We start from the raw sequence: 15,801 nt of genomic DNA, 5'->3' as shown, positions 1-15,801 counted from the left end.
AAAGGGTGTATTAATAATGATATGCTTAATTACTATTTGAGCATGCAGTATGTTTTATATACTACAAATATGCAGTATTAAAGTATGCAGTTGTGGATACAGACTGTGCCTGAAATTATATCTTTTCTTTTTTCCTCAGTGCAGCATTTGGGCCCAGTAAACCGGAAGAAGAGGACTATGAAGATGTCCCCATAAATAAGACATGGGTTTTATCACCGAAGGTCTATGAAAGTGATGTGACCTTGATTCTGAATAAACTGCTGCAGGGCTATGATAACAAACTACGCCCTGACATTGGAGGCAAGTATATTACAACATCTGGAAATCTGTTTTCAGATCACAATGTTAACCAATGTTAATGTAACCTTATAGTTCTTAGGAAATATTTTTTCAAACATTTCAATCATTTTTTTCAAGGGTGCTCATGCAACATGGTCCAGGACTCTCTGTCTCTGGTACAGAGTGACTGTAGTTAGTTAGTTGTAGAAGTTCTTAATGTTTTACCAACAGACATGTCAAAATGATATCGGGGTTTATTCTAACGATCTACTACTAATACTACTACTACTACTACTACTATTTTCGGCTGCTCCCGTTAGGGGGCGCCACAGCACATCATCCGTTTCCATCTCTTCCTGTCCTCTGCATCTTCCTCTGTCACACCAGCCACCTGCATGTCCTCCCTCACCACATCCATGAACCTCCTCTTTGGCCTTCCTCTTCTCCTCTCCCCTGGCAGCTCCATATTCAGCATCCTTCTCCCAATATACCCAGCATCTCTCCTCCACACATGTCCACACCATCTCAATCTTGCCTCTCTTGCTTTGTCTCCAAACCGTCCAACCTGAGCTGTCCCTCTAATATACTCGTTCCTAATCCTGTCCTTCATCACTCAAAAATTAAAATCTTAGGATCTTCACCTCTGCCACCTCCAGCTCCACCTCCTGACTTTTCATCAGTGCCACTGTCTCCAAACCATATACAGTGGTGCTTGAAAGTTGTGAACCCTTTAGAATTTTCTATATTTCTGCATAAATATGACCTAAAACATCATCAGATTTTCCCACAAGTCCTAAAAGTAGATAAAGAGAACCCAATTAAACAAATGAGACAAAAATGTTATACTTGGTCATTTATTTATTGAGGAAAATTATCCAATATTAAATATCTGTCAGTGGTAAAAGTATGTGAAGCTCTAGGATTAGCAGTTAATTTGAAGGTGAAATTAGAGTCAGGTGTTTTCAATCAATGGGATGACAATCAGGTGTGACTGGGCGCCCTGCTTTATTTAAAGAACAGGGATCTATCAAAGTCTGATCTTCACAACACATGTTTGTGGAAGTGTATCATGACAAGAACAAAAGAGATTTCTGAGGATCTCAGAAAAAGTGTTGTTGAGTCTCATCGGGCTGGAAAAGGTTATAAAACCACCTCTAAAGAGTTTGGACTCCACCAATCCACAGTCAGACGGATTGTGTACAAATGGGGGACATTCAAGACCATTGTTACCCTCTCCAGGAGTGGTCGACCATCAAAGATCACTCCAAGAGCAAGGCGTGTAATAGTCGGCCAGGTCACAAAGGAACCCAGGGTAACATCTAAGCAACTAAAGGCCTCTCTCACATGGGCTAATGTTAATGTTCATGAGTCCACCATCAGGAGAACGCTGAACAACAATGGTGTGCATGGCAGGCTTGCAAGGAGAAAGCCACTGCTCTCCAAAAAGAACATTGCTGCCCGTCTGCAGTTTGCTAAAGATCATGTGGACAAGCCAGAAGGCTATCGGGAAAAAAAATTTGTGGACGGATGAGACCATAATAGAACTTTTTGGTTTAAATGAGAAGCGTTATGTTTGGAGAAAGGAAAACGCTGCATTCCAGCATAAGAACCTTATCCCATCTGTGAAACATGCTGGTGGTAGCATCATGGTTTGGGCCTGTTTTGCTGCATCTGGGCCAGGATGTCTTGCCATCATTGATGGAACAATGAATTCTGAATAATACCAGCGAATTCTTAAGGAAAATGTCAGGACATCTGTCCGTGAACTGAATCTCAAGAGAACGTGGGTCATGCAGCAAGACAACGACCCTAAGCACACACGTCATTCTACCAAAGAATGGTTACAGAAGAACAAAGTTAATGTTTTGGAATGGCCAAGTCAGGGTCCTGACCTTAATCCAATCGAAATGTTGTGGAAGGACCTGAAGCGAGCAGTTCATGTGAGGAAACCCACCAACATCCCAGAGTTGAAGCTGTTCTGTACGGAGGAATGGTCTAAAATTCCTCCAAGCCGATGTGCAGCACTGATCAACAGTTACCAGAAACGCTTAGTTGCAGTTATTGCTGCACAAGGGGGAGGGGGTTGTAATATTTGCTAGTAATATTTGATTTGCTAATGTCCCTTACGGCTTTCCGTAGCGCCACAACAAAGTCACGTGATGTACGTAACAACGTCAGTGGGGATCCGGTCGGTGAATAAACACCCAGCACGAGAGAAGTCGTCCTTGCTTTATTAATGTTATAAGTTAACATAGCCAGAGGGCACAGATCATTACATGGTGTCAGAGTAGCGGAGTTTAAATACCCCATATGGATTCGTACGGCGTTCCAGCTCCACGGATGGACTGGGAATCGGCGAACTTACCTGAAGCATGGAGACGATTTCGGCAAACAACGGAGCTAATGTTCAAGGGCCCCCTGCGCGGGAAGAATGAAGAGGAGAAATGCAGCTACCTCCTGCTCTGGATAGGGGAAAAAGGGCGCGATGTGCACAACACTTGGACACTCAGCGGAGAACAAGCCAAGAAGCTAGAAACGTACTACGATAAGTACACTGAGTACATCACCCCCAAAGCAAACCCGATTTATGCCAGATATAAATTTCATGAAAAGATGCAGGGAGAGAGTGAATCCTTCGAACAATTTATAACTGAGCTAAAGCTCCTAGTCAAAGACTGTGGCTACCCAAATGCCGACGAGATGGTCAGGGACCGCATAGTGTTTGCCACCAACTCACCCAGAGTGAGAGAAAAGCTACTTAGCCAGGGAGCTGAGCTAACGCTAGAAAAGGCCATAGATGTAGCCCGCTCACACGAGCTAGCAAAGCAACAGCTAAAGTCTATGGGCCAGGGCAGCACACATGAAACGGTGCACGCAATAGGCAGAAAGACTTACAAACCGAACGCACCCAAAGCAGCTAACGCTAACTTCAGACAAAGGGAGGGTAACGTTAGCACCGCCGCTAGGGCGTGTAGCTATTGTGGAGGGCTACACGGCGCTAAAGCCACTTGCCCAGCTAAGGGTAAACAATGCATTAAATGCAAGAAGCTCAATCATTTTGCTAAAGTATGCAAGTCTAGCTCCCAGGGACAGACAAAGTACTACCGCGGCACAGTACATGCCGTCGGAGAGAACCCAGAAGAGTACACCACTGACAGAGAGCAGGAAGAACTGTACTTCGACAACATTACAGTGGAGAGCACCGCTGTGGGAGAACAGACAGAGCTGTACATAGACTGCATCTCAATAGAGAACAACGGAAAAAGCAACGAGCAGGCTTACGTAGAGGTTGGAATTGGCACACCTCCACAGAAGGTAAAGTTTAAACTAGACACTGGGGCACAGGCCAATACTATTCCCACCAACCTGTTCCAGGCGCTGTTCAAAAATGTGACACTGAAACCAGCAATACACAGACTCACTGAATATGGAGGAGGCGCGCTGAGCGTGAAAGGCACATGCAAACTCAAATGTAAGTACAGAGACAATGCAATTATGCTGGACTTTTACGTCATTGACACAAACGCCCCACCAGTCATGGCAATGAAAACATGCCGTGACCTAAACTTGGTAAAAATAGTGATGGCTGTGAGCGAGGAAAACAATGTCACATCACAGAGCATAATGGATGAGTATGCAGATGTTTTCCAGGGAATAGGAGAGTTCCCAGGCGAGTGCACCTTCCGCGTCACACCAGATGCAACGCCGGTCGTCTGCCCGCCACGCAGAATCCCCATCGCCCTACGCAGCAAACTGAGGGACGAGCTTGACAGCATGGAGAAAGGCGGCATAATCTGTAAGGTAACAGAACCCACAGAATGGGTGAACGCACTCGTCATTGTTGAGAAGCCAAAGACAGGCAAACTTAGAGTGTGTTTAGACCCCAGAGCTCTTAACAAAGTGATACAACGACCTCACTACCCCCTCCCCACGCTGGAGGACGCCACCACAAAGCTTGCTGGAGCTGAGTACTTTAGCGTGTTAGACGCGCGGTCAGGCTATTGGGCCATCAAACTGAGCACTGAATCCTCAATGTTGACGACATTTAACACAGTGTTTGGCAGGTATCGTTTCCTCAGACTGCCATTCGGAATCGTGTCCGCTCAAGACGAGTTCCAGAGACGCGTGGATGAAACATATGAAGGATTGGACGGTGTGACGGCCATAGTGGACGATATACTAGTGTTCGGCAAGACTAAAGAGGAACATGACCAGCGTCTCAGAGCGATGCTGAAGCGCACAAGGGAGCGAGGGGTGAGGCTCAACCCCGACAAGTGTCACATATGCGTGTCCGAGGTACGCTACTTCGGCCACACGCTCTCACACGAAGGCATCAAACCAGACCCACACAAGGTGAAGGCGGTCAAGGACATGCAACCCCCACAGAACAAAGCAGAGCTGGAGACAGTCCTCGGCATGATCAACTACCTCGCCAGATTCGCTCCACACCTCTCACAGATAAACTCACCCCTCAGACAGCTTCTGAAACAGGACAGTGAATTTGTGTGGGATGCAGTCCACGACAAGGCGTTCCAAGAGATTAAGAATCTCATTACACAGCACCCAGGTCCAGTACTCTCATATTTCGACCCGCAGAAAGAGCTGCGACTCCAAGTGGATGCATCCAAAAGTGGCCTTGGGGCTGTCATGCTCCAAGATGGCAAACCAATTGCCTATGCGTCCAAGTCACTCAACAGCACTGAAGAAAACTACGCACAGATAGAGAAGGAGCTCTACGCTGTGGTCTTCGGCTGCAAGAGGTTCCACGAGTACATGTACGGACGAAAAGTGATTGTGGAGTCAGACCACAAGCCTCTGGAGGCAATACTAAAAAAGCCACTGGCAGCAGCACCACCCCGGCTGCAACGGATGATCCTGGCGCTCCAAAAATACGACATCCAAATCATCCACCGCCCCGGTAAGGACATACCGGTGGCCGACACACTGTCACGCAAGTCAATAGAACACCACGACAGTGACCTACAGGAAGGGATGGAGGCCCAAGTGCACACAGTCCTCAGCAACATCCCTGTGAGCGACACAAGACTCACAGAAATCAAGCAGGAAACAGCGCAAGATCCACAGCTCACCGCACTCAGACGAGCCACACTCACTGGCTGGCCAGACACAAAGAAAAAGTGCCCGCCCAGCATCCAGGAATACTGGAACCACAGAGCAGAAATCTCAGAAATGGACGGTATCCTGTTCAAAGGTGAGAGAATCATTGTCCCCCAAAAGCTTCGCAAGGACATGATACAGCGCATCCATGCCAGCCACCTTGGCGTGGAAAAAAGCAAATGCCGAGCAAGAGACTTACTGTTCTGGCCTGGCATGGGGAAACAGATCGAGGATGCGGTAGCAGACTGCAGCATATGCCAAGAACGGCGCAGCGCAAATGCAAAGGAACCAATGATGTCACACGCCATACCCGAGCGGCCGTGGCAAGTGATAGGCACAGACCTATTCACATGGAACTCACAGGACTTCATAGTCACTGTGGACTACTACTCCAGATTCTTCGAGCTAGAAAGACTTTACAGCTGCACCTCATCTGCCGTCATCATGAAGCTGAAAGCAGCAATGGCTCGACACGGAATCCCCGAGACTATCATCAGCGACAACGGTCCGTGCTACAGCTCTGGTGAGTTCCGCAACTTCTCACAGACATGGGGTTTCTCACACACCACCACAAGCCCCCACTACCCACAGAGCAACGGCCTCTCCGAGAAGACTGTCCAGACGGCCAAACGCATCCTGGACAAAGCCAAAGCTGAGAACAAAGACCCCTACATGAGCTTACTGGAGTATCGCAACACACCGGTGGACAACCTGAAATCACCGGCACAGCTACTGATGAGTCGGAGGCTGCGGTCCATTCTCCCATCAACAGCAAAACACCTGCAGCCACAGATCGCCAGTCAGGAGGATGTTCACAAAAGGAGAGAGGTATGTCAACAGCGCCAGCAGGCATACTACAACCGAACAGCCAAACCTCTGCCCCACCTGCCCGCAGGCACACCAATCCGCTTCCGGCAGGAGGATGGATCCTGGAGACCTGCAACTGTGGAAAGACCAGCGAACACAGACAGGAGCTACCACATCCAAACCAAAGAAGGTCAGATCTACCAACGCAACCGTCAACACCTGCGACAAAGCAGAGTGAACACTCACACTACACACACACACACTTCACAGCAGACTGTTACCAGCGCTAACAACAACACACAAGCCCATCAGCAAGAGCATGCTGAACCTCCAGACACGAACAATCAGCGACAACCAGACACACAGCCTGGTTACACCACGAGGTCAGGTCGCACGATCAAACCAAGACAAATCCTTGACTTATGAATGTTAAAAAAAGAGAGAATTTTACACCAACCTGTACTATACCTGCTATGTTTTGAAAAGAAATATTTACAGCGTTCACTTACCTTGTGTACCTACCTGCTGTTTGCAGTTACCAGTAATGAAATGAAAAAAAAGATGAAATGTTATTACGGTGTCACATTTAGACAGTGAAGGAAATGTTTTACACTACTTTGTTGCAGTCCAGTTATATAAGAGTTCCACTTTCATATTCTTTCTTATTAAGATTGTATTCGCTTATAAACATGCTCAACGTGGTCTGTATCTCTGCAGAGAAAGCAGCACTTTTCAGAAAAAGGGAGATGTAATATTTGCTAGTAATATTTGATTTGCTAATGTCCCTTACGGCTTTCCGTAGCGCCACAACAAAGTCACGTGATGTACGTAACAACGTCAGTGGGGATCCGGTCGGTGAATAAACACCCAGCACGAGAGAAGTCGTCCTTGCTTTATTAATGTTATAAGTTAACATAGCCAGAGGGCACAGATCATTACAGGGGTCACGGCAGATACTGAAAGCAAAGGTTCACATACTTTTGCCACTCACAGATATGTAATATTGGATAATTTTCTTCAATAAATTAATGACCAAGTATAATATTTTTTTGTCTCGTTTGTTTAATTTGGTTCTCTTTATCTACTTTTAGGACTTGTGTGAAAATCTGATGATGTTTTAGGTCATATTTATGCAGAAATATAGAAAATTCTAAAGGGTTCACAAACTTTCAAGCACCGCTGTGACATAGCTGATCTCACTACCAACTTGGAAACCTTCCCTTTAACTCTTGCTGGTACTCTTCTGTTGCAAATCACTCCTGACACTCTTCTCCATCCACTCCACCCTGCCGCACTCTCTTCTTCACCTCTCTTCTGCACTCCCCGTTACTTTGGACAATTGACCCCAAGTATTTAAAATCATACGCCTTTGTCACCTCTACTCCTTGCATCCTCATCATCCCACTGTCCTCCCTCTCCTCCACGCATAGGTATTCCATCTTGCTCCAACTGACTTTCATTCCGCTTCTCCCCAGTGCATACCTCCACCTCTCCAGGCTCTCCTCAACCTTCTCCTTTACTTTTGCTACGGATCACAGTCTCATCTGCAAACGTCATAGTCCACAGAGACTCCTGCCTGATCTTGTCCGTCAACCTGTCCATCACCATTGCAAACAAGAAAGGGCTCAGAGTCAATCCTTGATGTAATCCCACCTCCACCTGAACTATCATAGATATCCTGCACCACTCCTACATACTTCTCTGCAACTCCCGATTTTCTCATACAATACCACACCTCCTCTCTTAGCACCCTGTCATATGCTTTCTTTAAATCCAGGAAGACACAATGTAAGTCCTTCTGGCCCTCACTATACTTCTCCATCAACATTCCCAAAGCAAACATCACATCTGTGGTGCTCTTTCATGACATGAAACCATACTGCTGCTGCTGATCGTCACCTCTCCTCTTAACCTAGCTTCTATTACTCTTTCCCATATCCTCATGCTGTGGCTGATCAACTTTATACCTCTGTAGTTGCTACAGTTCTGCACATCACCCTTATTCTTGAAAATCGGTACCAGTATGCTTCTTCTCCACTCCTCAGGCATCCTCTCACTTTCCAAGATTGTGTTAAACAATCTAGTTAAAAACTCCACTGCCATCTCTCCTAAACACCTCCATGCCTCCACAGGTATGTCATCAGGACAACCGCTTTTCTACTCTTCATCCTCCTCATAGCTGCCCTCACTTCCTCCTTGCTAATCCGCTGAACTTCCTGATCCACTATCCCCACATCATCCAACCTTCTCTCTCTCTCATTTTCTTCATTCATCAGCCCCTCAAAGTACTCCTTCCACCTTCTCAACCCACTCTCCTCACTTGTCAGCACATTTCCATCTCTATTCTTCATCACCCTTACCTGCTGCACATCCTTCACAGCTCGGTCCCTCTGGCTAGCTAATTGGTACAAGTCCTTTTCTCCTTCCTTACTGTCCAAACTCTCATATAAGTCACCATATGTCTTTTCCTTTGCCTTCACCACCTCTCTCTTCACTTTACGCTGCATTTCCTTGTACTCCTGTCTACTTTCTTCATCTCTCCGACTATCCCACTTCTTCTTTGCCAACCTCTTCCTCTGTATACTTTGCTGTACTTCCTCATTCCACCACCAAGTCTCCTTGTCTTCCTTCCTTTGTCCTGGTGACACACCAAGTACCTTCCTAGCTGTCTCCCTCACTATTCCTGCAGTAGTTGTCCAGCCATCCGGCAACTCTTCACTACCACCCCGTGCCTGTCTTAACTCCTGCCTGAACTCCACACAACAGTCTTCCTTCTTCAGCTTCCACCACTTGCAGGTCATTTGCGCTGATAACATTCAGCAATACACCTTTGATTTCCAGCTTCATACCCATCACTCTGTCTGACACTCTCTTCACCACCAACACGCTCTTAACATACTCTTCCTTCGGAATTACCCCTACCCTATTTCTGGGCCTTACTCCCCTTCCACATTGCACACACAGTATACCTACTTTCCTTCTCTCCATCATATCAGCCAGCTGTCTCTGTTTACCAGTCATAGTGCCAACATTCAAAGTTATGACTCTCACCTCCACACTCTTACCCTTCCTCCTCTCCTACCCCCTCTGGACATGCCCTCCCCTCTCCTTCTCCTTCCCCCAACAGTAGCATAGTTTCCACCGTCACCCTGCTGGCCAACAGTACCGGTGGCGGTCATTGGCAACCCAGGCCTCAACTGATCCAGTATGAAAATCCGATTTATGAACTGGATATTTGATTTGGCAAAGATTTTACGCCGGATGCCCTACCTGACACAACCATCCCCATTTATCCGGGCTTGGGACCGGCACAAAGAATGCACTGGCTTGTGCATCCTCAGTGGCTGGGTTTATTCCAAGAATAAACACCTGAAATCTGCAATGTGTAAGTCACAAGGGTTAGGCACTCAGAAATAAGGACACAATATAACCATATTTGCATATGAAACTGGTCGTTGGTTTGGGTCGTTATGCCACTGTATTGTTTATAAGGGTGGGATACCTGCAGTCAAGTTGAGACTGAAGGGGTCACTTAGATGATGATGAAACATATCTGTCAATAAACATTGTGTCCTCTTGGATTTCCTTACCTGGATTACTGAGCATGCATCAAGACGAAGTAACCAAAGAAAAATAGCTTTTTTTGTGGATCATGTTTTTTTAATGCCAAAACCAGTACATCAGCGTACCTGGTGATTAAACTCCTAATACTACCAGTCACCCGTCTTTGTAAAGGCCCCCTTGCAAGGGCTGTAAAACAATTTTTGCAGGTTTCTCCTATCTTACTCATAGTCCAATATTACAATGTCTGATGGCCCCTCCCTTTGCCTGCTCAAACAAAAAGTGCACACACTTGCATGGGTGGCTAAAGCACACATATTTGATTGATTTGATTTGGCATCAGATTTAGTCAGTCAAGAAGGAGAGAAGCTCTTCATATCCCATTTTTAGATCTTCCCGGTGTCATCGCTTCTGCACCTCTTCGTACATTTTGTTTCGCCTCAATAGTGTTCACTCCTGCATAGCAGTGTCAGGAGGTAGCTATTATGAAGGGGTGCACAAATTCCCCATGAGCTATTACCATAGTACGCTGTCGCCATGGACGTGTCACAGGAAGTCAGACATGCGGAGTACGTTACACAGTATAGCATGGCTGTGTGTACAACACCAACTCACGTATATGCTGCCATAAATCTGATAATCTGAACCCCGAGTGATGTTCCCAGTGAAAAGTTTACACCGTAGGGGATGGAGGTGCACGGTAACCTGCCACTAAGAAGATGGTTGCAGTGTGGTGGACTGCCGAGGACAGGAAACAAACAGCAGGTGACTGACCGGTTAGTTGAGGGGGTGTCAGCTGTCACCCAGCACAAGGTTTCTCTCTTCCCTTGTATGAAGTTGGGCAGGTCTGGTACAGGGCAGGTTGTGTGTTTGTGGCACCTGAATTTCAGATGACAGAAATGTTAGCATGTCGGGACGAACACATGGGTGTGTTGTTACGAGCTGGTGGAGATGTGCTTATTTAAAGCATGATATGACGAGGCGTGCTTCAATGGGCTTGACAAAACTAAAACATAGTCAATATAATAGACATTCAAACACCATGCCATAAACAGCCAAATACGACACAATTCAGTAAGTCAAGGGACAAGTTCCAAATGTTGCTTCTGTCAGTAGACCGTGAATTGTAGGTGGGCCAGGTCAGGACATTCTAATGCCCTCTGGAGGTTAGAACTGGATTCTGCTGATGGATATACATAGTATTTTTAAAGTGGTAGCAGAGCCAGCAGCAGCCGCCGCTCAGCGTATGAAGTGCACTCGGCGATGTCCCTGGATGGGAGCTGATAGGGGTGTACCTGGATGGGAGCTGCTAGGGGTGTCCCTGGATGGGAGCTGCTAGGGGTGTCCCTGGATTGGAGCTGCTAGGGGTGTCCCTGGATGGAAGCTGCTAGGGGTAACCTGTCTCACATACATGTGGTGGGGCACCTCTACAACTGCTGGGAAATCAGGGGGAAAGGGTATGGGCCCCCATGCACAGTATCTTCCCCCGGGGAAACACGCAGCTGGCAGGCGAAAAGAAATGCTTAGCTAGTGCCATGTGGGTCCAAGGATGTAGGTGGAAAGTCCCCCCCCCCCCCCACAACCACAGTAGGAATTGTGCAATGGAGGGACCTCAAGAGAACAGGGCATTGAACATGCTAAATTGTGAAGACAAGTAGAGAAAATAAAATAATGTGTGGTACAGTAGCATTTTCTATGTCCCGAGCAACAAGAAAGACACTTTCTTGTTAAACAACACTTCATTCATATCAATGTTCATATTAAGGGATTAATTTCTCCATGGCGTTCATGAGACTGGGTAATACGGACGTATTTTAAGTGGCTTTATGTTGTCATTTTGGGGGTTCAACTCAGACTGAGGAGGGGACCGTTTACTGACTAACTGACTGTAGGACCGTGACTGGGACTGCTGTCACCACTTGGGACATGGGGGGGGGGTCGTTACATCATTGTCAGTTCTGGTCTGTTCTGGCTGGTGTGAGTAACGGGGCACACCCGGGGTCATGCGGTGTATGGGGCACTCCCGGGGTCATGCAGTGTATGGGGCACTCCCGGGGTCGTGAGGTGTATGGGGCACTCCCGGGGTCATGCAGTGTATGGGGCACTCCCGGGGTCGTGAGGTGTATGGGGCACTCCCGGGGTCATGCAGTGTATGGGGCACTCCTGGGGTCGTGCAGTGTATGGGGCAGTCCCAGGGTCATGCGGTGTATGGGGCAATCCCAGGGTGGTGCGGTGTATGGGGCACTCCCAGGGTGGTGCGGTGTATGGGGCACTCCCAGGGTGGTGCGGTGTATGGGGCACTCCCAGGGTGGTGCGGTGTATGGGGCACTCCCAGGGTGGTGCGGTGTATGGGGCAGTCCCAGGGTCATGCAGTGTATGGGGCAGTCCCGGGGTCATGCAGTGTATGGGGCAGTCCCGGGGTCGTGCGGTGTATGGGGCAGTCCCGGGGTCATGCGGTGTATGGGGCACGCCCAGGGTCATGCGGTGTATGGGGCGATCCCAGGGTGGTGCGGTGTATGGGGCAGTCCCAGGGTGGTGCGGTGTATGGGGCACAGGAGTTGCGATTAAAGAGAGATCTCTGCCTCGCGACTCGTTCTTCCATGCCGGCTCCCACAATACTTTTCATTTTGGTGGCAGCCCCCCCTACTTAAATCATCTTCCTGCACACCTGCCCCTGGGCTTGGGCTAAGCCCCGAATGTTTACAACGTCTGGCTCTGCCCCGGTCTCAACAGCGCTGACAGCTGCCGTGGCACTTTTATGATGCGCTCAGATGACGGCAGCATGGACTTCTGCATGATGCAGTGCTGTTAACACAGCGCTGTTAACACAACGCTGTTAACACAACGCTGTTAACACAACGCTGTTAACACAATGTTTTATGACTGTGGGCCTTTGAATACTACACATGTTGAACAGTAATTACTGCTGTGGTCAGGTTAAAGTTGAGCCAAAAAAAGAATGGTGAGCCAGGTGCCAAGTGAGTTTGGGGTGGAGGATATCTGGGACGATGGTGTTGAATGCTGAGCTGAAGTCCACAAAGGACCCTTGCGTGTGTCTCTGGGGAGTCAGGAAAACTTTGTCATCTCATTTCATGTACTTACATACATGAAATGAAACAAAATAATTTTTCATTTCGAGATGTTGATTGTGGAACCCAGAAATTTGTAGGTTTTCACCGCAGACACTGTGCTGATGAGTATGGTGGGGGGGGGCAGTGTTGGGGGGCTCCTCCTGAAGTCCACTGTCATCTCCACTGTTTTGAGCGGCACGGTGGCACAGTGGTTAGCGCGGTCACCTCACAGCAGGAAGGTCCTGGGTTCGAGCCCCGGGGTAGTCCAACCTTGGGGGTCATGCTGGGTGATCCTCTGTGTGGAGTTTGCATGTTCTCCCCGTGTCTGCATGGGTTTCCTCCCACAGTCCAAAGACATGTAGGTCAGGTGATTCGGCCGTACTAAGTTGTCCCTAGGTGTGTGTGTGTGTGTGTGTGAGTGTGTGTGTGTTGGCCCTTTCGTGGTCTGGCGGCCTGTCCAGGGTGTCTGCCCGCCTGCCGCCCAATGACTGCTAGGATAGGCTTTAGCATCCCCGCGACCCTGAGAGCAGGATAAGTGGTTTGGATGATGGATGGATGGATGGATGGATGGATGGATGGATAACTACGCTTTCCTCCTGTGTGGCTGTAATTGTACAGACAATTGTTTTCCTGTTCATACAGCTGTAAATATGCTGGTATGTAAAACGGTTCCTTATTGATGAGTATTACAGTGAGTACTCAGTGAGAAAACAAGACATTGTTGTCAAATAGCCAGAATTAATATTCCCAAACTGTGCAGTGATTGAATGATGGATGGTTGAAAACAGTACAACAAAAGACCACATTTCACACCTTGAAATTTCACAGATCTAAGTAACTACAATGAATAAAATGAATTCTAAACCACAAAATGGGTAATATGTTGTGAGTCTAATTTGCCCGGGGTCTGTGGGTAACCATACATCAAAGTAAACGAAGCTCTACAGCTCAGAGTTCATCCATGGCACCATGAACATTGATAAATCCTCTGTGCAGTTCAGTTCATCAGGAGAGCATCTTCACATTTATCATCCCTGATCACACGGGCAAGTAAATCTAAATGGCTGCCTTTTCTAAAGTGTCTTAAGGAAGACATTTTAGTTTATCCATCCAGGCGATATTGTCTGTTGAGTGGAAAGGAAAAACAAGTTACAATGCACAACACAAAATTCAGCATGACACCCAAATCTACCCTGCGCTCTCACTTCCTGACCATGGTCCCATAGATTCACTGTGTCAGTGCACTGAACAAATCAATGACTGTACGTGCCTGAATTCCCTTTGACTAAATAAAGACTAACGTGAGATAAAAGTCCGGAGCCAAAGCAGAAAGGTGGAGAGTCAGTGCTCATATTGACTCCGTGTCTTTGAAGACTAAAACCAAGCTAGAAACCGTTCTGTAATTATGGACTTAGAGCTCAACTGTGATAGCCACATCAGTTCAATGACAAAGTCAGCCTATTATAATCTTAGAATAGAAAGAGTATTCATGTCCAAAAGAGACTTGGAAAAAATTTCACCACGCATGTACACTCACTGGCCACTTCATTAGGTACACCTTGCTAGTACCGGGTTGGACCCCCTTTTGCCTTCAGAACTGCCTTAATCCTTCGTGGTATAGATTCAACAAGGTACTGGAAACATTCCTCAGAGAGTTTGGTCCATATTGACATGATAGCATCACGCAGTTGCTGCAGATTTGTCGGCTGCACATCCATGATGCGAATCTCCCGGTCCACCACATCCCAAAGGTGCTCTATTGGATTGAGATCTGGTGACTGTGGAGGCCATTTGAGTACAGTGAACTCATTGTCATGTTCAAGAAACCAGTCTGAGATGATTCGAGCTTTATGACATGGCGCGTTATCCTGCTGGAAGTAGCCCTCAGAAGATGGGAACAATGTGGTCATAAAGGGATGGACATGGTCAGCAACAATACTCAGGTGGGCTGTGGCGTTGACACGATGCTCAATTGGTACTAAGGGGCCCAAAGTGTGCTAAGAAATATCCCCCACACCATTACACCACCACCACCAGCCTGAACCGTTGATACAAGGCAGGATGGATCCATGCTTTCATGTTGTTGACGCCAAATTCTGACCCTACCATCTGAATGTCGCAGCAGAAATCGAGACTCATCAGACCAGGCAACGTTTTTCCAATCTTCTATTATCCAATTTTGGTGAGCCTGTGCGAGCTGACAGGAGTGGCACCCGGTGTGGTCTTCTGCTGCTGTAGCCCATCTGCCTCAAGGTTCGACGTGTTGTGCGTTCAGAGATGCTCTTCTGCATACCTCGGTTGTAATGAGTGGTTATTTGAGTTACTGTTGCCTTTCTATCAGCTCGAACCAGTCTGGCCATTCTCCTCTGACCTCTGGCATCAACAAGGCATTTTTGCCCACAGAACTGCCGCTCACTGGATATTTTCTCTTTTTCGGACCATTCTCTGTAAACCCTAGAGATGGTTGTGCGTGAAAATCCCAGTAGATCAGCAGTTTCTGAAATACTCAGACCAGCCCGTCTGGCACCAACAACCATGCCACGTTCAAAGTCACTTAAATCACCTTTCTTCCCCATTCTGATGCTCGGTTTGAACTGCAGCAGATCGTCTTGACCATGTCTACATGCCTAATTGCATTGAGTTGCTGCCATGTGATTGGCTGATTAGAAATTTACGTTAAAGAGCAGTTGGACAGGTGTGCCTAATAAAGTAGCCGGTGAGTGTATATGTCCAGTGGGTTAGACTATTGTAATGGTCTTTTCTCAGGTCTCTCCAAAAAAGCTCTCAGGCAACTTCGGCTTTATTCAGAGTGCTGCTTGGATCCTTACAAAGATAAAGAAAGATGGTGTTATGAACACAAAACACCAATTTTCAGGTCTCTGTACTGGCTTCCAGAATAGAAGAGACTTTAAAATACTGCTGCTTGTCTACAAGTCCTTCAGTGGTTTAGGACTGAACTACATCT

General features: G+C 47.3%; 1 protein-coding gene across 1 annotated transcript in view; it reads left to right on the top strand.

The window, feature by feature from the left end:
* Window positions 1-15,801, top strand: part of gabrg1 (gamma-aminobutyric acid type A receptor subunit gamma1) — a 47,133-nt gene that overhangs the window by 17,285 nt on the left and 14,047 nt on the right. The window contains exon 2 of the mRNA XM_056295470.1: window positions 140-300. Within this exon, the coding sequence (XP_056151445.1) occupies window positions 140-300 (161 nt within the window). The remainder of the gene's footprint in view (window positions 1-139; window positions 301-15,801) is intronic.

Source organism: Lampris incognitus, chromosome 16, assembly GCF_029633865.1.
Source record: "Lampris incognitus isolate fLamInc1 chromosome 16, fLamInc1.hap2, whole genome shotgun sequence".
Lineage (NCBI taxonomy): Eukaryota > Metazoa > Chordata > Actinopteri > Lampriformes > Lampridae > Lampris > Lampris incognitus.
This window is presented reverse-complemented; position numbering and strand designations above follow the sequence as displayed.